The following is a 25,513-nucleotide window of genomic DNA, read 5'->3' as shown; positions in this document are numbered from 1 at the left end:
TAAATGAAACTACAGGAAGTTTGGATATGCAAAAAACGTGATAATATTTGGTATCATTTCAGCTACACTAATACTATGATAAAACATTCGTTTTAATATTTCTTTCTTGCCAATTAAAACGTCAAAGTTCTCACTTTTGTATCTTTACCATACTAAAAACCTATTTAAATATCTTCACCATAATTAAAAAATAGTGAAATTTTTATTCAAACTTACTTATCTCTATAAGTAATTTTACATAGAACTTGATGATTTATTGGATATGGATATTTAAAAATTCAAAACAAGTTTATATAAAGGTTGGATTTTTTCACAACATAACATTCAGTTTTAAGTATAAAAAACAATCATTTTGTTTATATTTTTGGTATAATAAAAAAACATTTGATTTAAACATATGGATTAAATATAAATAAAGTTTTCGTAATTTGTAAAACAAATAATTCTTAATATTATTAAATGATTTAAATAAAAAAGCGAAGTTATCAGAACGTAAACTTGATTATTTATTAAATACTTTAAAATGTTTATTAGTACTAATCTATTTTTTGTCTTATAACACGATTATTTTAATTACATTTAACAAAATAAAACTGAATCACTTTATTAGTTTAAGATAATCTAGCAATAAAACTTAAAGTTATTTAAGATTTTTACATGCTTTAAGTAAAAAACAAATATATAAAGACCCAACTTATGAAACAAAACTCAATAATGTTTTTAGATATTTTATTTTAAAACTTGATATCAAGTTATTTTTTATGAAAACCTCAAACAAATTTAAGCATTTTTCAAGTAGAGATTTTAAGTGTAATCATGTGGAGATTAAAATAAACTGTTCTTTATAACTGTATACGTTAAAAAATCAGCAGTAAACTCTATAAATTGTAATAAATAACATGAATTTTAATAAATATATACTTTTTTTAATTATACTTTGACTTTTTTTTGCAAAAAATTAAACACAAACAATCTTTTCAGTTTAAAAACTTTAAGATTTGTTTTTTTTTGACGTTTAAAATTTAAAAATTAATAATTTTAATGTTTTTTCGATACACTTTTTCCTTTAAATAAAACAAAATGTGGAGACGCCGGGAATTGAACCCGGGGCCTATCGCATGCGAAGCGATCGCTCTACCCCTGAGCTACGTCCCCACTTATTCGTTGCATAAAATTATAATTAATAAATCAGTTTAAATAAGTTTATACTTTTTTAAATTTTATTTTGACTTTATTTTTGCAAAAAAATTAAACACAAATAATCTTTTTAATTTAAAAAATTTCAGATTTGTTTGTTTTGACGTTTAAGATTAAAAAATTGATAATTTTATTGTTTTTTCGATAAACTTTTACACTTAACAAAATGTGGAGACGCCGGGAATTGAACCCGGGGCCTATCGCATGCGAAGCGATCGCTCTACCCCTGAGCTACGTCCCCACTTATTAGTGCACAAGTTTGGTAGTATATAAACATAACAATCTTATACAAATTTTATTTAAATAACAATTTTATATATAAATGTATATTACAATGTAATGGATAGTGCATCTAATCATGCTATATCGTAACTATAAATAATGAAATTATTGTATAACTGAACTAAAAATAGTTAAATAAAAAAACACTAGTATAATAAAAATATTGCAAAAACTATTCTTTATAAGGTATAAGTAATAAACCTATTTCAAAAACAGCAACAAAAAAATTATATAAATTTTATAAACTTATAAATGCTTCAAATAAAACTACAACTTATTTGTTTAAAAATAGATTAGTTAGATATTGGTGAAAGTCATATATGCAACTTGTAATTCGAAAATTAAATAAAATCACTATATTAAACTATTATCATCGAAATATTATAAACTTAGAAAATTTAAAACAAAGTACAACTACAGTTATTAATACTTTTAAGTAAACTTTCTTTAGTAACATAAACATCACGATTCAAATAAATTACAGCTTTTTAAAGGAATTGGGCTGGAAATTAAACGAATAAAAAGTATTAATAGGCAGTCAAACGTTCAAAACATCAACACTATAAATAAAATATTGAACTTTAAGATGCTGCACATACTTTTTTCTTTATTTATAGATTAAGTGATATTTACTATTTCATTAATAAATTATTTAAAATACATATACTAAGCAAACCAATTCATTACTAAATACAAAAAGTTACTAATGAGTTTAACAGGGTTTTTAAAAGTGATACCCCTTCTTTAATTGGGTTCTGTAAAAAAATGACTGTAATGAAAGAATAGAAGCATAGAATAAAGTAGGTGTAAACATGTTTTCACAAAACATGTATACATGTATACACTTACTTTATTCTATGCTTCAATTCTTTCATTACAGTAATTATTTTTTTAAAGAACGTAGTTGAAGTGTGTTGATTCGTTAACACACAGAAACATATGTTGGTAGAATAAAGGAAGATTACTGTACAATTTATTTTTATTTATATTCCAGTGAAGTTACTTTACTAGGATCTTTTGTTAGCAAACGATTTAACCTATATTTTTAAACAGTTACTCCTTTAGCGATTTTCATTGATCAGTTCGCAATTATTTCTTTGCCTTAGTTTTATCAAAAATTTTAAGCATAAGGTTCTATAATTTCACTGAATTAAAAATTAAAAAACTTGCAAAATTAGTATTTTTAAGTTTCTTAATTCATTTCAAAAATTAGCTCGTGCTTTAGCTGAAAAAACTAGCCTAAGCTGCATATTCAAAGCAAACAGTTATTTTTTAATTTGTAGAAGTTGAACCAAATATTCAGTAATACGTTATCAACATTCAAAACAAAGTATAAGTTTTGTAATTTTAGGTTGTTTAAAGTAGTTGGTTGGGTTCAAAATTAGTAGTGCTGTATCAACTCTCATCTACATCAAAAATAGAAAAGTCCTGATAACTACTTAAAGTGGAAAAAATAATTGTTTTCAAAAACTTAAAACTTTTTTACATTGGCCTCTGTGTTAAAACTTAAGATTTAAATGTAATACAGCTATAAAGTCTTAATAAAACAACTCTATAAGATGAAAGCATTTGAAATATTTCACCTAAAGTAACTCCGTTAGGAGGAAATTTTAAACCCGAAGCTTTGGCGAGTTAATAAACTAGTTTGGGAAACTCTGATTTACAGACTAAAAAGAGAGTAATTTAAAGTAGCATTTAAGCATTTATTACAGGGTTAAAATAATGAACCAATTAAAATTAAAAATCATTTAAAATAATTAAGTTGTTGAACTTTTTAAATTGCGCACACTTGGTCATATAGAAGTAAAGGACTGCACATAACATTTACAAAATTACAACTAAGGTATAATGTTTTTTTGTTTATTATTGCTACTCATACATTTTCTCTCGTCTATAACAATGAACAAACATTTTATTTTTATATTTTAGATAAAATAATTCTACATTTAGAAAACTATTGTCCAGAAAAAAATTAAATGAGTAACTATTCTATTATGTGCAAACTTTTTATAACACTTTGCATTTATAATAACTAATTTTTAATTTCAAAAATATATTAATGTAATTCATAAACTATTTCTTCAGTGATAAATTAAATACTAGACAGCTACTTTACTGCTAATAAACTAACAATTTAAAGACAATGCTGATATTAACTTATTTTACCTTCTAAGTTTAATATAGCTTAAAGTCGTAAAATTTTATAGAGCTACTTTTTCTTAATACAAAAAAATATTTTTTAAGATGCATAAGTTTAAAAGAATTAGTAATTTTTTAGGGAATTTCTTTTACAAAACTGTTTGACTTATGATATAGATAGACTTTTGAATATGGAAAAATATTAAAATGGCTAATAAAACAGCCTACATTTTTAAACTCCTTATAGCACTACAAACAAACCTGATCTGTTTGGAGCTTGTTAAAAACCTCAATGTGTTCGTCAATCATAACAGAAGTTCTTTTTGTCGTGTAATAAGTTTGGTTACGCAAGTTAGATATTATGCCTTTATTTTTCACCTCTTCCTTTTTATCCGAAAGCAGGTTCAAGTAAGAATTTGCCGAATTCGACTTTTCTGATTGTTATAAATTGCTTATATTTACAAATTAATTACTACGAATGCAGAAAAACCTAGTACAAACTAGCTTAGTGAATTATTTCATGGACAACAAGTTGAAAAAATTAACACTTAATACCTATTAAGCTAATTAAAAGCTTACTTGGAACTAAACAACTCTGAAACTTTCTAGGAACAATAAATTAGAATGATTATACATACTCTAAAACTTTACCGTGTTTTTAAAACTTATGTTAATGTAAAAAAAAAGTTTAATAAATTAGATTACAAACATCAAGGTGTTTAAAAATTTTTGCTATAAAAAAGAAAAAAAAAATCAAATAAAATTCCGCATTGAGTTTAAATTAGATAGTTGAATTAATGGTATAAGTATTTCAAAATATGTCAAAAAATAAAACAAAGTTTAGTAAGGGCAAAAAAAATTAATATATAAATTTTAATTAGTTGTTATTTAAACTTTATAACATTAAATGCAAAGAAAATAAACATACTTACTTTATTTATACAAAACAAATGAGTTGCTTTTATAGTATACTATTAAAATGTAATTGTAATAATTATAAGGAAACATAAATCATACTTAACTTAATAATCACAAACAAACTCTGTCACGTTTTCAATACTTTTTTTAATTTTGTAATTGCACAACAAAGCTTTACAAAAATGCGTCATAAAAACACGATAAGTCGCCTATTTAGCTTGTCAAGGGATTTATAAAAATTCAACAACTAATTTCCTATTTTGACAAGTGAAAAATAACTACTATAATGTATCTTTTTCAAAGTAAAAAACAATAAAACTTAAGTAGGTTATATAATTACTTTTCATTACCAATAAGTGAGGTTTTCATGTTTTTCTTAAGTTTTTACGGAAATACTTTGGCATTTATTTAAATTAAAATTTTTCTGCTTTCATCAAAACAATCTTTAAAACATTTCTTTAAAAGCTTTAAGTTTCTTTAATATATTAATTGTTTCAACTAAATTTTAACAACAACTTTTAACTTAAACAAACTTTTAAAATTTAAAAATAATTTAGAAAAATAAAAATATTAATCTCAGAAAGAAATAAAAAGGTTAATATATTAGCTGTCAAAGAATGTAAATTTTATAATAGTATCTAATTAGACATTTCAAAGTTATACTAACGAGGCAGCTGTTTATTTATATCGATTCTTATCAAGTTTGCTCCGCCATAGTTATTTGTAGAAATTGTTTGCAACCTACAAGCATAATTAATAATTAAAACATTTTTATACTCAGTTTCTTTCAATTTCAAAAGTTCAAGTGAAACAAAAATTAAAATTCAAGTTTTATTTTTGATACAATTTATCTTCCCTATAAGAAAAAACTATTATAAAGAATTTACTGTAAACATTATTTCATAATTTTAAATACTATTAAGGAAAATTTTTGATCGTTAACTTTAAATCATAATAAAATTTCAAATAATTATTTTTTTGGAAAGTTTAAAACTTTGCTTAAAATTAACTCCAATCAATCGGAATTCTTTACTTTTAGTCCGAATTAATCTACACGTCCAACTTTGTCATTAATTGAAATAAAAACAAAAAGTTAAAAGCTTACAAAAGTAAAATCACAATAATAAAAACTAAACTACTTAAAATAAACCAACATAAAAACATATCAACCTTCTAAATTGAGAAGCCTCCGGATCTTCCTGATTCTCCTGAAAATTGCCAGGAATGACGATTTTCTCCGCCGCTTCGCCCAAGTCTTCTTGCTTCGTCTCATCTTCTGACTTGAATATTCGGGAGATGCTCGCCTGCAGGTTCTTCGCCTTGCTCTTCTGCGGCTTCTTCCGCTGGCTGGTGATGTTCTTTATCTGTTCTCGCACCTCGGATCTCTGCGAGTTCGGCCCGCTTGGTATTATGGACGACCTCCTTCTCTTCTGGTCTATGTTGCTGTTGTGACGTCATAGAGTTTTTTAAATTAAAATGTTATGTTTTTTAAATGTACACACCAATCTAACAAAAACATAACTTGAAAGTTTTTTTTTATTTGTTGTCTGTCTAACATTTGTTTAAAATATTTTTTTAATACACAAATTCATTTCTATCGCCTTTGTCACTTCTAAGTTCGTTTTACAATACATTTTAAAAAATACTAAGAAAAATTTATAGATTGTTTAAGTTTTTAATATAACTTTTTTTCATGATAAGTTGTAAATAAATAACTAAACAAAATTATTTTGTAAAACTTTTAAGAGTTTACATAAATTCTAATTATCGATACATCAAGACTTGTTCAATTTGTTTGACTGTTTTCTGTCTAAACAATAAAACTTCTCATCTCACAAGTTTAATTTGTGTATAAATATCACAATAAACACCTTGAAAATATATATTTACTTTTGTCACAAACAAATAAACATTTTTATTGGCGCATCGAGCGAGAATTTACTCGAATTAAAGTTTAAACGAGCTCAAGTTTTTGCAGGAAAAAAATTATATAAACAACAGCTTTTTTAAAAACTAAACTTGTTTTATCTTTAAAGTATAAAAATATAGTGAATTAAATACAGTTTAATTTCTAAAAAAATAATTTAGTAAACCGTCTTACAAGTTTAGAATAGCTTATGTTTAAAATGTGAAAAACAAGAAGCTTTTCGAATAAAAACTGTTTTTTAAATGTATTTAAAACCAAAAAAAAAATTTACATTTTTATTTATTATATTTCACTTGTTTTCAAAAGGGATAAAATATTTAACGAAAATAAATCAAAAAACTGAAAGTATTCACTTAAAATGTTATACTTTAGTTGTAACTGTAAATATGTATTAATTAAACTCAAATGTTTTTGTAGTTTATACCCTTAATTCCCTTTTTCAATTTGTTTATAATTAGAATTAAAGTCAATAGATTATAAAATTGTTCTACAACAAAGGTAATATTTTCACACGCTTATATGTGAAAATACGTTCAAATTAAGTCTAAAAGGGAATGTATTGCTACGAATATTTTATCATGTTCTACATACTTTTAAATATAGGATATAAAAACTAGATTGAAAACTGTATCAAGATAAGAACAAAATAAATGAAACATATTTCTAACTTAGTTTTAATACTTTTTAACACTTAAGTACAAAGATTTATTTTTAAAATACTTTAAGTCATACTTCTTTTTTAACTTTTATTAATTAATTACTTTTTTTTATAACTAATATTTTTAGATAATTTTAAATTAAGTAAATATATAAAATTAAACTTAAATTTATGCAAACATAATTAATTTGTTTTCTTTTTTTTTTCAATGTAAAAACTAATTTGTAAATGAAGAAAACCTATTAAGTTTTCATACTAGATAATTATTTGGAAAACTAACTATTTAAATATTACCATTTATTGCAATGTTTTTTAAGAAAGTGACTAAGTAAAGTAAGTGAAGAGAAATAAAAAAATAAGCAACATTAAATTAACTAGTGGTAAAAACAACTTGAATTACATAGCATTTATGATACATAACTTAAGCTAATTTTTAAAAAACTACTAATTAATACAAATTAAAGAAATAAATCAAACAATTTTTTTATATATCGAGTGCAACAAACTGGAATTGTTTAAACTAAGCAAACAATTAAAGTAAAAGACAGTGACTTTTATAGCAAATTATAAAAACAGCTTTTATTTCTATTTTAAGTAAAATTAATTTTTTTCTTAAAATTTATATATAAATTATTTAATAATAACTAGTTTTCTCATAGCTTAATATATACTAACTTGAGTGCAGTGCTCAAATGTTTGGTTTCTATAGGTTTGAGCGGCCATTTAGCACTCTCGCCAAAACATTTTAAATTGGCAGTTTCCATAAAAGTTTCAGCATCTGTTTAAATAGCGGTTTAAAATCATCAATTTTAAGAAAATTGTAATTAAAATTCAAAAACTCCAAAAATTAATATTCGGGAAATTCCAATAATTTAAAACTACAAATATAAAAATACACTATACACAAAAACTTGGATATAGATAAAGTATTTTAATTTATTTTAATATGACTATGAATTTCTATTTTTCTAAACCATGACCTTTTGGATAGTCGCTGAGCAGATCATGGAAATCGTCCTTGTTAATAACAAACACGGTACAATTTGCCTTGCACCTGACAGAGTATGTCCTGGGTAGATTGTAGACCATGTGCACTTGTCCAAACGACTTGCCCTGGTGCAACAACGCCACAGTCTTGTCCTCATCTCTTTCTAAAACCTAAAAAACTGAAGCAATATGAAAAACATATTAAAAAAAATATGTAAGTAAAGATGCTGGATGGTAAAATGGCTAGTTAATAATGTGTCAAGGATTAAGGAGAGGTTGACCTTATTATTTTACAAGTGAATCTTATACTGTAGTAGTTTATCTTAGCTATAAGAAACTTCTTACTACTTAAAAACATTCAAAGTAAGTTTTTAAATATAAGCGAAAAAAATCGATTAGATTAATACGTTCCATAAGGAAGACACAAACCAAAAAAAAACACTTAAACAAAACCATCTGCTTAATTTTTTTATCTTCTTCAAAACATTAAAGTTATTCCGTTTCTAACATTAAAATATTTCACTTTAAGAGTTTTTTTTTGTATTAAAAATATAAGTTTTTTTCGTGTTATTGACTTAATTACTTTCTTTTTAAATGTTTTAATTTATCTTTCTGAACAAGTAAATCTAGTTTTAGTGAAAGTATAAATTTTGAAGAAAGTAATAATGAAAAAAATTTACTCTATTCTTTTGTATAAGAAGCTTTTTCCAAAATTACTATATCTCAAAAGTCAGTCAAAACATTTATATTCCATAAAAACTAAGTTATTGTTTATACTTTTTATAATCATATAAGAACTAATGTTAATGTTTGTAAAAAAAAGCCCTTAACTTAAATTATATGTATATACATACATGTTTTGAATATATAAAAATTGTTCTTTATAAAAAAAAACTATTGAGGGCAACAGTTTAAAAAATAAAATTTTTAGTTGATATATATTATAGTCGTCATAAGTATAAAAGTTTTACAAATAAATAAAACCTTTGAAAAAATATTAATCCCTACTAAACATTTTCTAATTATAAAACTTGTAACACAACTAGAGCATTCAAAAATGCTATCATTCTAAAAAAAGATAGTTTGTAATTTATACTTTAAAATGGCACTTTTATGTGGTTAGTCGTATGCTGCTATTAAATAACTTTTTTTTTTTAAATGCTATCTGAAAGAATCGAACTTAGTCATCAACTATTGTAGCAAAATGTTTAACTTCTAAAATACTTCTCACATTCCATTAGCTATTACTTTTTTTTTGTTATTTTGAAATGTACCAGGGAAAATAAATAATACATAAAACATATATAATTAATAAAAGTTTATACATTTTTTTATTTGTGTTTTGTTTTTAGAATTAGATTTGGCGAAAATTTTATATTTTAAATTAAACTAGTATTAAAGTAGCTTTTATTATAATTTATTTACTTGCTTACTAGTGTAACAACCTTATTTTTTTGCCTCATGTTTATTAAAAAAATAGTTAATATAAATGTGTATTTCTGAATATCTTACAAAAGGTAAACTACAAATGACTAATAATTTCACGACTTTGTAATTATGGTAACCAAAGTCAAACTATTTCAAAATTATTATACTAGTATATAAAAAAATAAACTATAATTTAAATATAGTTATGTTTATTTTAGTAACTTGTATTAATTTTCAAATAAGTTAATTGGGAGTTTTAGAACGCGCATAAAAAAAAAGTCGTCTTCAAGTTCTTTTTGAACTTATAATTTATACATAAAACTAACCTATATCATAAGGAAATAAACTTATACTACAATAAGCTATTGTTAACGCAGTATTAAAAAATTGAATAATTTTTTATAGATATGTTTTCGATTGAATGCAGTTAAGTTCTTAAATAAATCTAATTAAATATTTATTTGATAGATAACCCTCGGTAAAGCAAATACGAAGAGTATAATTGAACTTAATTCTTAACTCCTACAAGCGAAACTTTTTGAGACACAAGAAACTTGCCCACCTATAATGCATCAAACAAACTTACCGTCTAAAAATTTTAATTTTTTATCAGAAGTGGTATCTTAAACGTGTACTACTTTATAACTTGAAATGCCGTCTTATCTTTAAATTATACCTTTTTGTTGGCGTTGATACAGATTAAACTTAATCTTTTACATAAAAGGTTTAATATGTATATCAAATGTTTGATAAATATGATACACTGTTTCTCAAAGTTTTAATTTATTCTTTTCGGGAATTTAAATTCGTCGCAATCTACAGTGATATATACTTATGCTGAGTCTAAATTAAAATTATTTCAGTTTTATATTTATAATACTAATTTATGCAAGCTATACCTACTTTTCCGAATTCAGTTTATTATCAGAACTTAAATTAAAATTAAAGCACTTAAATATTTGCCCTTTTAAAGTTAGAATAAAACTAATGATGCTTAGAAAATAGAACACTAAAAATGTGTTGATCACAATATTATTGTATTAACAATAACTTAAATTACAACTAATTATTTCATAATATTAAAAAGTAAAAACGAATTTATTGGTGTAAAACTTAAGTCATATACTGATGACTTTGAAACATTTAAAAAAACTGAAATTTAAATACTTTGATATGATAAAATGGTTAGATTAAAAGCTAAGAATCACGTGATTTTTAGTTTTGTGACGACATTACCAAAAAAAAATAAAAAATACTATGAATAAAATACATTTTCCTACATATTTTATACTAAATTCATATAAAATATCGAACTATTATTTTAAAACTAGCTTGCTTCTAAACTTGCACTTTACAGGTTAAAGTTATTTTGAGAAGTTTTTAACTTAAGTGTTTAACATAAATTTAAAGCGATTATCACTTAAAAATCGAGCAACTAAAAACAGCAATAATTCATAAATGCGCTTGTCTTAAAGATTTTAGATAGTTTCTTTACAGCAATATTCTAACATAAAACAATATCATTGATTCATTTTCGCACAATGTATGAATTAACTTAATAAATTACATTTTGTTTTCAATACACAATAAATGTTTAAAAAAATATTTCTTTAAATTTTAACTCAATTTTTTGACGCCTTAAAAATAAGGAGGTAAAAATATTTAACATGTTTGGTGTACAAATAAAATCATCTTGCTGTGCAAGTCATTTACTGACGTATATAAGAGTTGTCTGAAGTAATAAACAAAGGTTTTAGTGACAGGTACGTTGTGTACTCATTTGAATGGAAGGTGTAAATTACAACAACAGAAAATAACTTATTAATTGTCAGCAGTCAACATTGTGCGATAGAGTAAAAACAAAACTTCATTTTGCAAAATCATTGTACAGCAAACTATTATACTGCGTAGATATTTCTTTTTATTTATTTATAAACCTTTAATTTTAAAGTTTTCATTTTTGAATAAAATTAAAAAATAATCTTATTTTTGGTAAATTTAAGCAATTTATCGAGTTTCGCTGACGTGTTAGAATATTTCTACAAAAACTAAAAAGGTTGTTCAATTTTTTAGTTACATTATATACATGGGTGTGTACTTTTTTTTCTTGTGCTAAATTGGTATATATTTTAAATCCAAAAAACTTTTTTATAAAGTTATAAACATTAGCATTTCTTATAGTATATCGCTTTTGTAGATAATTTTAAAACAAATTGAGTTATATTAATTTTTAATTGTACAAAACAATCAAAAATATGCTTCTAAACATACTTTATATACTATGTTATTGAAAAGATTTAGAATAAGGACTTACTACATATATATACTACTTTAAAAGTAGTTCAAAACGTTATTCTAACAAAACCAAATTAGTAAGTTCAGGCTAAAAAAACAAATATAACTGTGATATTTTTCGATATTAAAATTTACTTGTTAAAATTAAATCGCTATATATAATTTAAATTATACAAATTTGTATCAATAATAGCCACGAAAAATAATGTAAGTAATTTAGTTTATCCTATATTTTGCACATTTTAAAGTACATAATTTTTAGCATACGTAAGTGAGTTTTTGAAAGCTCAGACTTGGTTAGTATTTCTATTTTCGAAACTAATACTATGTAAACTCAATGTGTACACAACTTTAAATCACTCTTACTGACTTGAATAATTTATAAAACATTTTAATAACTATAATATGTTTAAAAAAATTTACATAATTGATATAACAAAAAATTTTTGGAAAGTTTGTAAGTAGGTATGATTACAAAAAACTGAGAGAGATAAGCATAACCACCAATGTTTTATAAATAAATTTAATAACAACTAGCTACAGGAAATTGAACACATGCAGCATTAAGCTTGATTATATTTAAACCTCTTATATTTTGTCAGACAGCAAAATCTTTTTTAATTTTATTATTTCAAATCTTTAAAAAAATTAAAATGTAAGTTCTAGTAAAAACTAAATTACTCTTATTAGCATAAAAACATAATAGTCTCATTATAAATGATACCCGAATTAAATGATAAAACAAAGAGTATAAAAAACCAAACATTTTAAGTATTCCTTTTTTAGATTTAGTGACAAATATAATTTGGTAAGGTGTTCCGTTAAACTAAATTAGAATAAATACTTAGTTAATTAAACTTTATTTTATTAAATGTCTAAATTCATATCTAAGTGTTATCAAATTTTAGTTTATAAAACTGTCAAAAAATTAACACCCACCAGTAAATAACAATAAAATTTTTAAAAAATAAACGGTTAATATATATTTTTTATAACTATTTTAGTACCTAACGCAAATTTACTAAAATAAAAACCCAATTGTTTAAAATAAACAACACAATTATATTAAAATATCTTCATAATTTATCATTTTAAACTTAAATTACCATAATCATAAACTTATAAATCTATCGTAGGTCTTTTACCATAACTTTCTCACTATAACATATTTAATATATCAACTATTTTTCACATAACTAAAAAGTAGTTAATTAAAATTTAAACATCAATAACAAATAATCAAATAAATAATTATACAATTAATTATTCGTAAGAGTTTTAAATGCTATTTACCGAAACGCTAGAAGATAATTTGAACGTAAAATCTATTTCTCTTTTTTTAAATAATCGAGTTTAAATATTAAATTTGAGTATTGTATGATAAACAACCTTTACCTTACAAAAAATTAGTATTCAGATATTTGAGTAAAAGCATAAATCTATTACAAAACAATTACCTTTCATTAATTTTATCTATCTTAAGACTAGCCTCATATTGATTACTTATTGTGACACACCTTTAAATAATTTTACAATGAACTAAAACTTAAAACCATTTTAACAGTTGAAACAAGTTTACTGTATATATAAATACAGATATAAATGTAAAAAAACATTTTAGAATAAATCATTCTTTAAAATATTTATCCGAACTATGAAGGATAAAAGAATTTATAAACATCTTAACTTTTTCAAACGTATCCTAAGCTGTGTACTTCAACTTAACTAGCCTCTACAACACCCTGATGAATGTAACACAAAGTGTCACCTATCTCACCGCTTCTCTGAATAAATTGCCCTGCTAAGTATATCTTAGGCCTGATTATAAGAGTCAAATTTCTTCGAAAAGCTTCGCCCATTCCTTCAAAAAGCTCTACCTAAAATTGAATTTGATTAATTTTAAGAAGTTAATTCAAGCTTCACTTTGTATTTATGAATTTTCTAAATGAATCATTTTCTGCTTTCATTCTTATATTATTACAAATGTACACATTTTTATTTTAAAAAACATGGTGACTCTGAAAAATTTAAAAGTTTTCTACGAAAACTTCATTATAAGTTTGTACACTGGTATAGACTAACATAACTTATACATCAATTCAAAAGCTAAACAAAAATCTAGAAACAACAAAAAAAGACTCAATACTGACTTTATTAATAAAGTTCTTGTAAGTTGCCTCACAAAATTTAACTTTTAGAGCTTCAGGTAAAGCCATAAGTGTACCATCAACCAATACAGAGGGGCCTTCGTATTTGTCCCATATGAAGTCCAAGTATTTGAGACACAAGTCTCTAGCAGTGTCGCTGACTTCCATCCGACTCTAGAAATTTTAATCACCTTTTTAATATACTTCATTGTACCAAATAAAAGTTACTGAAATATTTAACCGGTTATTCTATTTTAAATCAGAGTTGCTAAAGGTTTTTTGAAAAAACTTTCCAGGTTTTTGAAAGTACAAGTTTTTGTGCCAAATTTTAGTATAAAATTAACTTTAAGGTATAAAGCTGTTTTTAATAGTACAAAAGTATTACAAATGTACAGTAAATGTGTTTTATAACAAATAAATTCAAAATATAATTAAAAAAATTGTATATGATACACAGTGAGCCCAAATCACGTTTAGTTGGAAACAGGGAATGTATTTTCTTATAAAATCAATATTTTTGAACCTCTACAAATATTTATTTTTAAAGTAGTCTAAGGTTGTATCTATTGAAAACTAAATGAAAAAAATTCTAATAAAACAAAAGTTATCGGACTTTAAGTAAAATATTTTTGCTCTATACATTTATTATATCACAAATATTTTTTTTAATCATAAAAATAAGACAAATTTAAATCCTATTTTATTTTATTTCGTTATTAACAGCTTGTAGATATTTAGTAGATTTTAAATATTTGAATATTCTATTTGAATAAGATTTATTTAAGCACTGAAGAGGTCTTTGACCGAAACTTAGTTTGTAAAATAAATTTTTGAAAGAATAAATATATTACTTCTCCTCCAGCAGTTGAGATCTCTCTATTTGTTTTCTTAAAACCAAAACATATTATATGTAGATTTTAAATACAAAGTTTTAACAATAAAAAATAGTTTTTTCTACTAAAAAAGTAATAAAAAAATTATAAATAGGTTCTACGGGGCGTTTTTGAAAAATACGTTAGCTAATTCTTTCTAGAATGCTTCCAATCCTTTTTATTAAAAAATGCATACTCAAAATAAGATTTGTTAGTTTTATTTCAATCTACTAAATCTGATGATTTTAACAGTCAAAAATGTTACATTACAAATTCTCAAAACCTTCTATCGTATGTTAAGCTCAAATTGAGACTTCTTATTTTCTAAGTACACTTAATATGAATTACTTGCAATTACTAACCACTTCAGAAAGAAAAGTTTTGTATTGATGTGAAAATACTGATCTTTTTGTGTCGTAATTACTAATCATTGAGGACATTCCACTCAGAACTGTTCCAAACACCAGTGTCATACCTGAAAATGTTTACAAATATTATAGAATTCAATTTAATTTCTTAACATTTTTGTAAATTTTATTACTGTTAATTTTTCAATTCAAAGTTTTTTTTTACATGTCAAAACTTTTACTGGATAATTTGTTTGTTAAAGATCTAAGCGTGATTTCAAAATAGCAATTCCATTATTTAAAAAACTTTTTTAAGCAACATGAGATAGTAAATAAACTTCCAAAAGTACTAAAACAAAAATATATGCTTCGTCTAACAACAAGTAATAGTTTTTTTTTTAATAGTTAAATAATTAAAGAAGTTAGCAATAAGCAACTTATTTCTAAACTCACTAGTTAATTTATTTTTTGTGTACTAGCTAACAGTAAATTTATAAATATACAGCAAAAACTGACTTGAAAGCATTACTACGACACTAAAGAACTTTTCAAATAAACTACTAGGTCTCACATCTCCATACCCTGTGAAAGTCAAAGTGGCAGTGGCCCAATACAGGCTGGCTGTGTATTTTGTCAAAATACTTATGCTAAACTTGTTTTTAGCAAAGCTTGTTAACTGCACTGATATTCTGTTGAACAGAAACATCTTTTCTGTAGGTAGAAATATTTTTATTAAATAGATAAGTTTAATAGATTTAAAAGCATAACACTAACTTTGGTTTACTTTTCTTTATTGTAAAAACATACCTTAAAGTAGATAAACTATCATGTGAAACTTGGAAGTCATTTAAAAGCTAATTGCAAACAAGTAAATATTTCATTAAAATGCAAGTAACTTTAATTAAAGGTATGCTTCAGAAAATTAAGTATATAGTTTAAATTAGTTCTTAAGTACAATTTGCAACTTAATATAAAAATCATAAATTAATCATAACCTTTATATTTTTATTTTATACAAACTTTTTCAACAATTACTTTCTGTCATTAACAAGTAAAGATATGTATTCAAATTTACACACTAAGTTAGGGACTTATTATTAAGTTTAAGATACTATGATGTTTACAAATTAGATTTAAGTTAATAAAAATGTTTTATTTATTTTATCACTTAAAAAGGACATAAACTTTAAGTTAAAAACGTCTGTATACTATGAAAATTGAAAATGAAGTAAAATGAGTAGTTTTTGCTTATTTATACAAAGTTTTAAATGGTATCTGAAATCTAATACAAACCTTCTTATAATAGTATACATAAAATTATTTCTTTATGACAATTAGTTTTAGAAAAATTAAAAGAAACTTGCTTTATAAATTATAAACTTTCTTTATATTTAATAATTTGCTTGAAATAACATTCAAATATATGAAATGCAAATAAAAACAAAGACTGAACTAACCAAATTTAAAGTTCTGATACCAGGAATTAGGGACACATAACTCAATTAAATCTCCATTAACATTAGTAGGATAGCATGCTATATTAAAAAACCAACAAGCGCAAAAATGAAGAAGTAAGAAGATACATATCAAATATTTGATTGTTCTAAACAGGTAGGTGTTAGAACCAGGCTTTTTTTCAACAAATCCTTAACAAAAACTTAACTTGTAATTATAATTAACTTTGAATTACTTGATTAGCTTAAACATCAAAATATTAAATTTATATTTTGATTTTTTTTTTTGCATCAAACCATAATTTCTATTTTTAATCTGTAAAATTATTACTAAGAAGTATTTTTACAAACTTATATAACTATCATACTACATATAATGTAGTTAAACAAGTAATTTTAAGACTCAAAAAATAAATAAAAGTAATAAAACATATATAGGCACAAGATAATTGTTGTTTTAATAAAAATTATCTAGTTTTGGACAAAAATTATTGATAAAATGAAAATGCTATAAAAAAGGCATATGTAAGTTTAAATTATTTAACTAAGTTTTTTACAACTGTTTTAACATAATTTTTAAAAATCTAAAACTTTTAATTTAACTTTTACTGAAACTCACCTAAATAAGCAAATATGAAATGAAGTCTTATATAAATGATAACTGTGTGACTTTTTAAATACCAAGATTCATAGGATGACCCTGGTGTTAACACCCAGCGAAAAAAATCTATTGGTAAGTATGGTATAATGTCTAACCAAACATATACTTGTTTTTGACACCTTGAAATCATAGTAATTAAACATTTACTATGTGTTTTTTTTTTTGCACATAAAACTAATTAAAGTAAAAATATATACTAACTTTAAGATAAGTAGTTTTTAAATATGGTTTTAAGCAACATAAAAATTTTCAAATACAATTTTTGCTTATATAAAAAAAATAACTAATCATATAACAGGGTGGCCACTAGTTCTTTAGAAATTTCTTTCAGGTTTTTGCAAGTACACATTTTTGGGTCTATTTTTAGTTTAAAATTAAGCTTTAAGATAAGAAACTGTGTTAAATAGTATAAAAACATTAAAAAGATACTGTAAAGCTACTTTAAATGTGTTTTTTAATAATTTTTAAATTTTGATGCTGACAAAAAAATGTTATTTATAAATATATGACAGATTTTTTCTGTCAAATCAAATTCTACTACTAAACATGTTAAAATTCCAGATTATTTAGTGATTTTTGTTCAAAATTCCAGGTTTTTCCAGGTTTTTTGGCAACCATGTGTGTTAAAAAGTATAACAATATTGAAAAGATACTGTGAGTGTAAAGCTACTTTGAATGTGTTTTCTTAATAGAAAAAAAGTTTTGATGATAAAAAAAACTTGGGTTTATGATAGATTTTTTGTGTCAAATCTAAATTTCACTACTTATTTTTTAAATTTTTTTTTTAATTCCAGGTTTTTTTAGCCTAAATAAAAAAACTCTACGTTTTTCCAGAGTTCCAGGTTTAGTGGCCTTACTGAAATAAATAAGAAAGAAACTGATAAAAATAATAACAAATAGCAAACCTTTTCCATATCTTTCGTTGATCAAAAACTTCAAGACCATTTTTAGTAAAAGAAGTGCGTAAACGTAAAAAAACAACAAATCCATAGAAAAAATCAGATATTCTATAAAATACTGGTAACAGATAATGATCTCTTCTATAATAAAACATGTATGAATGTAAAATGGTAGTAGCAGCAATTATTAAGCAAGAAACATTATAAAACATAAGCAAATAACGATTGTATGATGAAATTGTTGTATTAAAGCAACTTAATTTTGTTGCTTTAACTTGTGTTTTACTATCATTATTAGTAGAGTTTTCACTTTCATTTTGAATAGATATAGAAACTTGGCTTCCAGTTTGAGTTGGTATTGATGTTTTTGACAAGACTGGCTGCACATGGTTTGATTTCGAGCTGATACTGTTTTCTTTTGACTGTTGAATTGAAAACATGTTAATATCGAATAAAACAACCAGTAAGCTGTGAACTGAGTATTTTTAAAATTAGAATGTGATCAAACAAAGATTTTAAAATGTTGTTTTGAAAAGTATGATTTTAGTTTGACTAAAAGTTTTTCTTTAACTAGTTTTAAAAAACAAATTGTAAATCAAAGTTCTGTTTTACTTGATAAAAGTTTAACTGTTTATATTAAATAATATATGTAAAAACTATTATATATTCAAAAGTACAGCTTTAATGTTTAGAGTGGTAAAAAATTAACTTTTTTTTCACATTTTTCTAATAAATAGAACATTTATCTTTAGAAAAGTTTTCTTTGTTGTTTTTCTTCATTATAAAATGTTATCTACTTACAAACTGCATTTTAAAAAGCTGAACTTAATTTAATACTTTAAATGTTGGTGATTATAAAATTTTAAAGAGGCTTCTACTTGAATACTACTTAATTGATACCTTCTTAAAATTTTAATCTTACTTCTTTTTAACTGTTGAAATAGCATTATTTATTATAATTAAATAAAGTTTAACATTTTGTAAAAACTGTTACAAGATTTTTGTTGTAATCTTCTTTACAGAAACTTTTATTTTTTATGTTAACTAATTAATTCTTACAAAACTCTTTAAATAAAGAAAGTTTAAACTAATATATCACATTTTTTTATCACAAAATAAAATATTTTTTATTTCAAAACAAAGAACATATGTTTTAAAAATTCAGTTATTAAACTTTAAGTATTGTATAATTAAAGAAAATCAGAGAATATCAACTAATTATACATAATAAAAAGAGATTATTTATATATACAACATATATCAAAACATTTTATTAAACTTTTACATCTAATATTTTTAAATATTTGTAAAAACTGTTAAACTTAAATTATTTTATTGTATACTTAATAAGAAAAAAATTGTAATAAAACTTAAACTTATAGATTAATTTGGTTTCAATTATCAAAATAAAAAGTCTAGTTAATTTAGTTAAAAACTAATATTTTATTCCTGTTTACATAATTGATGCCAATGCACCACAATTGATTAATCTTAAATGCGAAGACAAAAAAATAAAGTTTAAAACACCAATGCGGTATTTTTTAGACCAATAATTTTGAGTGGAAAATGATTTTGACATATGTACAAAAACTTTAGGGTCTTGTTGTAATAACAAATTTTAAATAAATTTTAAGAATGTATATACATACTTATTGTAACTAGCAAACAATAAATTGTTATGTCAACAAGTATTGATAACAAAAAATATTTATCAGTGAAAGTTGTATGCACATAAATTTTAACATATTCAAACAAAAATATCAATTAGAAACAAATTCCTTTTGTATGTAAACACTTTAACTACTTTATTTGTAAAAGATAAACAACGAGTTGATTTTTTAAGCTTAATACATTGTAAACATAAAAACATTTTATCTACAAAGGGTAAAGGTGTAAACTTTTTTTCAATTTTATTTTAAGTTATGTAAAATTTTATTTTGTCTTATAGTCAAATTTATCTTTTATATAAAAATTCTGAATCATATTTAGAAGGATTTACAAATTTAGTAACTTTAGAATAAGTGATTTAATTGTAATATTTTTATACAAAGAAATTATATATTTATAAAAATTTATAAAATTAGTAGCACCTTAATTTATAGACCTTTAATAGAAAGAATTTAAGAACTGTTCTGCAAAAATTTTAAACTAAAAAAATAGTTGAGTAGATCACACTTATCTACACTTTTGAAGTTTAGAAAATATTAACAACTTCTATACTTGTAAACTTTTATTGACTAACAAAGGATTTTTTGACTTGAAGTTATAGTTATTATATAACTAATCTTAATTAAATTACTATTGAATAAAACAAATACTTTGATCTATCAAATTATTTTCGATTTTATTAACTCACAAAAATATAGTTGAGCGTATACATTACAAGTATAATGACAACTTAAATTTTTCACTATTAGATATCTGTTACTTGCTAAAACTATATTTTCAAACAATAATTATTAATTTAATATAAAATTAAATCAAACCAATAATAAAAATTAAAACTCCAAAAATAACAAATCCAAGTTGTAGAAGTAAAACATAAGTTAACTATAAAACATCCAAATTTTTAAAACTGAACCAACTAAAACTTATTTGAAGTTTCACCAGCCTAATGTAAAACATTTTTTAAGTTAATTCCTAATTTTTTCAACCAAAAATTATAACTAGTCATAGTTTTTCAAAAAATTAAACTTTTTAAAGTTAGCATGAATTTTTTTAATTATCAAACCAGCCTTAACCTAAGTTAGCTTTCTTAGTTGTATGCCCTATTGCAATGGTCTTCAAGCTAACCCTAAATCACAAAATAAAATTATGTACACCCCAATGTGCTCTTCATCACAAACTCCAGAATGTCTAGAATAAGTTTCAAATTTTCCTGTAATATCTAGTGAAAGTTTTTTTTAATTTTATCTTAATATCTAGTGGAAGTTTCAAAATTAGCCTTAATTACACATGAGACTTATTTTTGCTCTTCATCACAAACTCCAGTATATCTAGTGTAAGTTTCAAAATTTAGGATAATTTTTGAAATTAGGATTCATGCACCAAAAAATAAATTTTGAGCACACTTTGAAGTACCACTGCTTTATTGTATCAACCAGCAGAGTTTAAAAATTCACCAACTTTTGAAGCAAATTAGTACACTTGAAAATAAATTTATTAAAAAGTATTTTTATCTAAACTGTATTTAGAGATACTTATTATGTAAAAGTTGTTCCTTAAATTAAATATTTATCTTTTTACATGGAAAATCAATTTCTTAAACTTCATAAAAACTTGTCTAAAATACTCAAATAATAGCAACAAGTAAAAAGCAAATTTTCAAACTCATTTTAAAATACCATGTTTTTTTGAATGTTTTTCATTTAGTTTGGGTAGTATTTAATTTGTTTTTGATGTATAGTCATCATTTAAAAATTGATTTAAACATAAATATTTTTTTTAATATATATTTGTTATATATTATATAAGTATGCATATAAGTATTCATAAGTTTTCAGCATTAAATTGTTTTTTTTTACCTGACAAAATTAAACTGGACAAATAGAGGTGAATTTTAGATTTAGATGGTCATGAAATTTATACTACTTTAGTTAGAACAAATGTATACTATGTAAAACATTTGAAAACAATCCTGCAGAATTTGAACTGTTTCTCTAAAGAACTGTTTGTTTTAGAGTGTTTTGGGTAATGGCTTATACTTTGAGGAAACAAACATAGATATTTTATTTACGGTACAGCTCTGACATTTGTGACATTTTTAATACATGTACTAAATTGTACATTTAACTGATTTTTTTGTAATTCTGGTAAATTAAAGTACTCTAATTCTGGTTTGAAATATATATTAATGTAGGAGGCTCTTAAAATGTTTACTTTTTCAAGTTTTACAAATTTTCACATTTAAAAGTTGAAGTAAAATAAAAAATCTTATAAAACAACTTTTAAAATCTATGTACTTTGTATGAAAAATAATAATAGTTCAGTCCTGTGATCTTCATATTGTGCACCCATGCACACTAATATCAAAACAATTATTAAATTTACACTAAACATTCTAGAGTTTAGGATGAAAGAAAAAATAAAAACAATGATAGTAATAAAACTTGTGGGGAAATTTGAGCTTTAGGTTCACAAATTTTTTTATTCCAATTTATTGAGCACATATTTCAATAAGCTAAAAGACCATTGCTTAAGTCAATGAGTAAACTACCTATTTTTAGCACATCATTTTGATTTCAACTAACTGAAATCTTATTTAGTAATAAAATTATCAAGTTTTATAAAGATAAGCAAATAATAGTTCAACTTACTTTAAATAGTCTTTTCATAACTTTTAAAAATATTGCTTTAATTTAAAATTTTATGTAAGTTCTAGAGGAAAACTTGAGTTCATTGCATATTTTCAATTAACTTATCTTATTTTCTAATCAAGTCATTAATTTACAATATTTACTATTGTAAACAAACCAAAAAACAAAGTTTTATAGCAATTCGACATTTAAAACATAAAATGAGCCAGAAATCTAAAACAGACTTGTATAATGTATGGTAGTTGTATGGTAGTTGTCAGAAATCAAGAAATAAATAAACCCGGAAAATTATTGTTTTTTGTTTGTTCAACTTAATTTGTCGTGGTTGAATATTAGTCGGCAACTTTTTTTGAAAATATTGTTTTAATTTTCAAAAAATAGCAACTTTAGTACTATTATACGGCTAGTATACGTAAAGATTAGTCTGATTTGACTTTTCACACCATATTAAAAACTAGTTATAAGTTAATTTTTAGTAATTAGAATTTAAAATAATAAGAAAAAAAATTATTGCGACTCATCAGGTATGCAAATCAGACAGACTTTAAGTATACTGGCAGTGTAATAGTACTAAAGTTGCTATTTTTCGAAACATATAACAATACTTTCAAAACAAATTACCTATAAATATTCGTGCATGATTTTTTACGTAAAATTTAAAAAAATGTTAATTTTCTAGGTTTATTTATTTCTTGATTACTGGAAACTCTGCATGCATGTACAAGTAAAAACACGATAATCAAATATTTAAACACTAAATTCATGAACTTTTCTATAACAACCTTAGTTTTAGGATTGGCTTTCTAAAAAAAATGCGAAAAAATCCTTACCTTAGTGTCTTGTAAATCTTACATAAAAAAAAAGCTACAATTTGTGACCTTGGAAAACTTTTATCTTAACTGTCTACGTTAAGAGTAAATTAAGAAAGTTGTAGGTAAGCTATTTTTTTAACTAAAAATTTAAACATAAGTCACTCATTAAAAAAAGATTTCTTAATTAATTTCGTTTAGCACATCCTCAGAACAATCTTCCTAAAAACTGGTAATATTGTTTGTAAACTTAATTATAAACAACAATTTTGAAATTTCTAGCAAAAAATAGTTACGTCATAAAGTATAAAAGTCTGTTTGAAGGTTTATATTAGAATTGAGTTATACTTAGCTAATTTGAAGTAATTTATAAGACAAGTTTGCTAAAAAGAAAACATTTAAGATAGTATAAATATTTACCTGAAACTAAATTAGAATCGAAACTAAATAAAAAGCACATTAGAAAATACGACAAAAAAACGACAACAATAATACTAAAAACACACTATTTATAAAGTTTTAGATTGTAAAAATCTCTTTGTTTGCAAATTTTCGGCTTGCAAGTTTTAATAAACTAAGATTCTAGAACTGAGAGATGGTAGGTGTTTCTCGCTCTGTATAGAATTTTGAACCTACTATCCAGGTAGTTCTCAGCACAAACAGGGTCGTTGAGGAGTTGATCATGAATAGATGACTGTTTACCTTCAGGCTCTACGTCTTCATTAAAAATAAACCTTTTTAGCTTTTTCATGCTGCTCTCGCCTGACGTGGAAACGTTGAGATGTTCGACCTACGTAGTCATTTCCGTAGCTATATTTTTACAACTAACTAAAGAAAAATAAAGCAATTTACTAAAAACAAAGAGAAAATGGGATTACAAAAATATTTGCTGCTAATACGAACTATTCAAAAGTGAAAAGAATATGTTTTATCCAAAATTAAAAATTTTATTTATTCGTACATGTATGTTTACGTATAGTTATTATTAAAACTGAATAAAACGCTAACTTTTTATGTGTAACAATAGTAAAGTATTAGACATGTAAAAAGTATAAATTTTTAATAAGTTTTACGGGAACCGTTTTGGACCAATGTGTCCAAAAATTAGTTTTATTTTAATATCTGTGGCAAAATATTTTATACGGAATTTGCTCAAAACGTTGTTCACCCTTAGTTTAACGCTAACCAAAAAATATTTTAAATATTTAAACGCAAAAGTTTTGATTAAAACTTTTAAAATATAACTAAATTTTAATTGAACATGATTGAAAAAAGAAGAAAATTAAATAAAAGGTAATATTGTATTAAAAATATACGATCATCGAACTACACACTACTTATTAATTAAATTAATTTAAACATTTAAAAAATATTTATTACATTAAAAAAATATTAATAGAATTTAAAGAGAATAACAAAAAGAACCTAAAATAAAAAATAAAAACAAAGTATGACACATCTTAGATTAAACATAGATTTAACTTGAAATATAACAAAAAAAAAGTTTGAATAATTTAGAAAACAATTCTTAAAATATCAAGTATAACAGTACGAAAAATAAAACAAAGCCGTAAAATTTAAAATTAATAAGCCTGCACAAAACAATTTTTTTTGAGCTTACTAGTTTTAATTTTGTAAATTTATATATCTTAACTATAAAATAGTTATAATGATGTTAAGTAATTTATTTTATTTTACTGAATTAAACTAAATTTTTAACTCGTCTCAGCTTTTTTTACTGTAACAAACAATTATTAAATTGTATAATAATACCAAACGCAGCAATCATTTACTCATAGTCAATAAATGACATTTGACAAGTATTGTTAACTAAAATATTTACCATTTTTTTTTTTTTACATTGAAAATATTACACAATAAATTTCTCTTAGTATGAAATTTTAAAAGAGTAATTTATTAAATATAACATTAAACAAAAACTTAACACCTAATCTCAAACAGCTTTTAGTAAAGTAAGGCAAAAACAAGAAAAACAAAGTTGCGTTTAATGATAAAGTTTTAAACATAGATTATTTTAAAAGTATCTTATAATTACTAGAGCTTTTTAGTTCCCTTAAATAAAAAAACATTTAGCATATCTTTTAAGTATAAAAAGTTGAAAAGCTTTTTTGTAGAATTATTTAACATAAAAGGATCTACATTTTTACGACAGAAAA

General features: G+C 23.4%; 1 protein-coding gene and 2 non-coding genes across 3 annotated transcripts in view; all 3 read right to left on the bottom strand.

Annotated features, from left to right (window-relative positions):
• LOC145836580 (uncharacterized) overlaps window positions 1–25,513 on the bottom strand; it is an 84,564-nt gene that overhangs the window by 54,055 nt on the left and 4,996 nt on the right. Inside the window, exons 2-13 of the mRNA XM_082944374.1 lie at window positions 23,973–24,126; window positions 17,271–17,351; window positions 16,655–16,843; window positions 15,714–15,818; window positions 15,213–15,325; window positions 13,982–14,152; window positions 13,562–13,708; window positions 8,096–8,279; window positions 7,797–7,899; window positions 5,707–5,979; window positions 5,204–5,277; window positions 3,880–4,052 (exon numbers count right to left, since the gene is read on the bottom strand). Coding sequence (XP_082800500.1) covers window positions 3,880–4,052; window positions 5,204–5,277; window positions 5,707–5,979; window positions 7,797–7,899; window positions 8,096–8,279; window positions 13,562–13,708; window positions 13,982–14,152; window positions 15,213–15,325; window positions 15,714–15,818; window positions 16,655–16,843; window positions 17,271–17,351; window positions 23,973–24,126 — 1,767 coding nt within the window. The remainder of the gene's footprint in view (window positions 1–3,879; window positions 4,053–5,203; window positions 5,278–5,706; window positions 5,980–7,796; window positions 7,900–8,095; window positions 8,280–13,561; window positions 13,709–13,981; window positions 14,153–15,212; window positions 15,326–15,713; window positions 15,819–16,654; window positions 16,844–17,270; window positions 17,352–23,972; window positions 24,127–25,513) is intronic.
• On the bottom strand, window positions 1,084–1,155 carry Trnaa-cgc (transfer RNA alanine (anticodon CGC)). The gene has a single exon. It is a non-coding gene; the product is annotated as a tRNA-Ala (tRNA).
• Trnaa-cgc (transfer RNA alanine (anticodon CGC)) lies at window positions 1,367–1,438 on the bottom strand. Its single transcript has one exon. It is a non-coding gene; the product is annotated as a tRNA-Ala (tRNA).

The sequence above is a fragment of the Thalia democratica genome, chromosome 5 (genome assembly GCF_965202585.1).
Source record: "Thalia democratica chromosome 5, ktThaDemo2.hap1.1, whole genome shotgun sequence".
Taxonomy (NCBI): Eukaryota; Metazoa; Chordata; class Thaliacea; order Salpida; family Salpidae; genus Thalia; species Thalia democratica.
The sequence above is the reverse complement of the archived record's forward strand: the minus strand, read 5'-3'. Positions and strand labels throughout refer to the sequence as shown.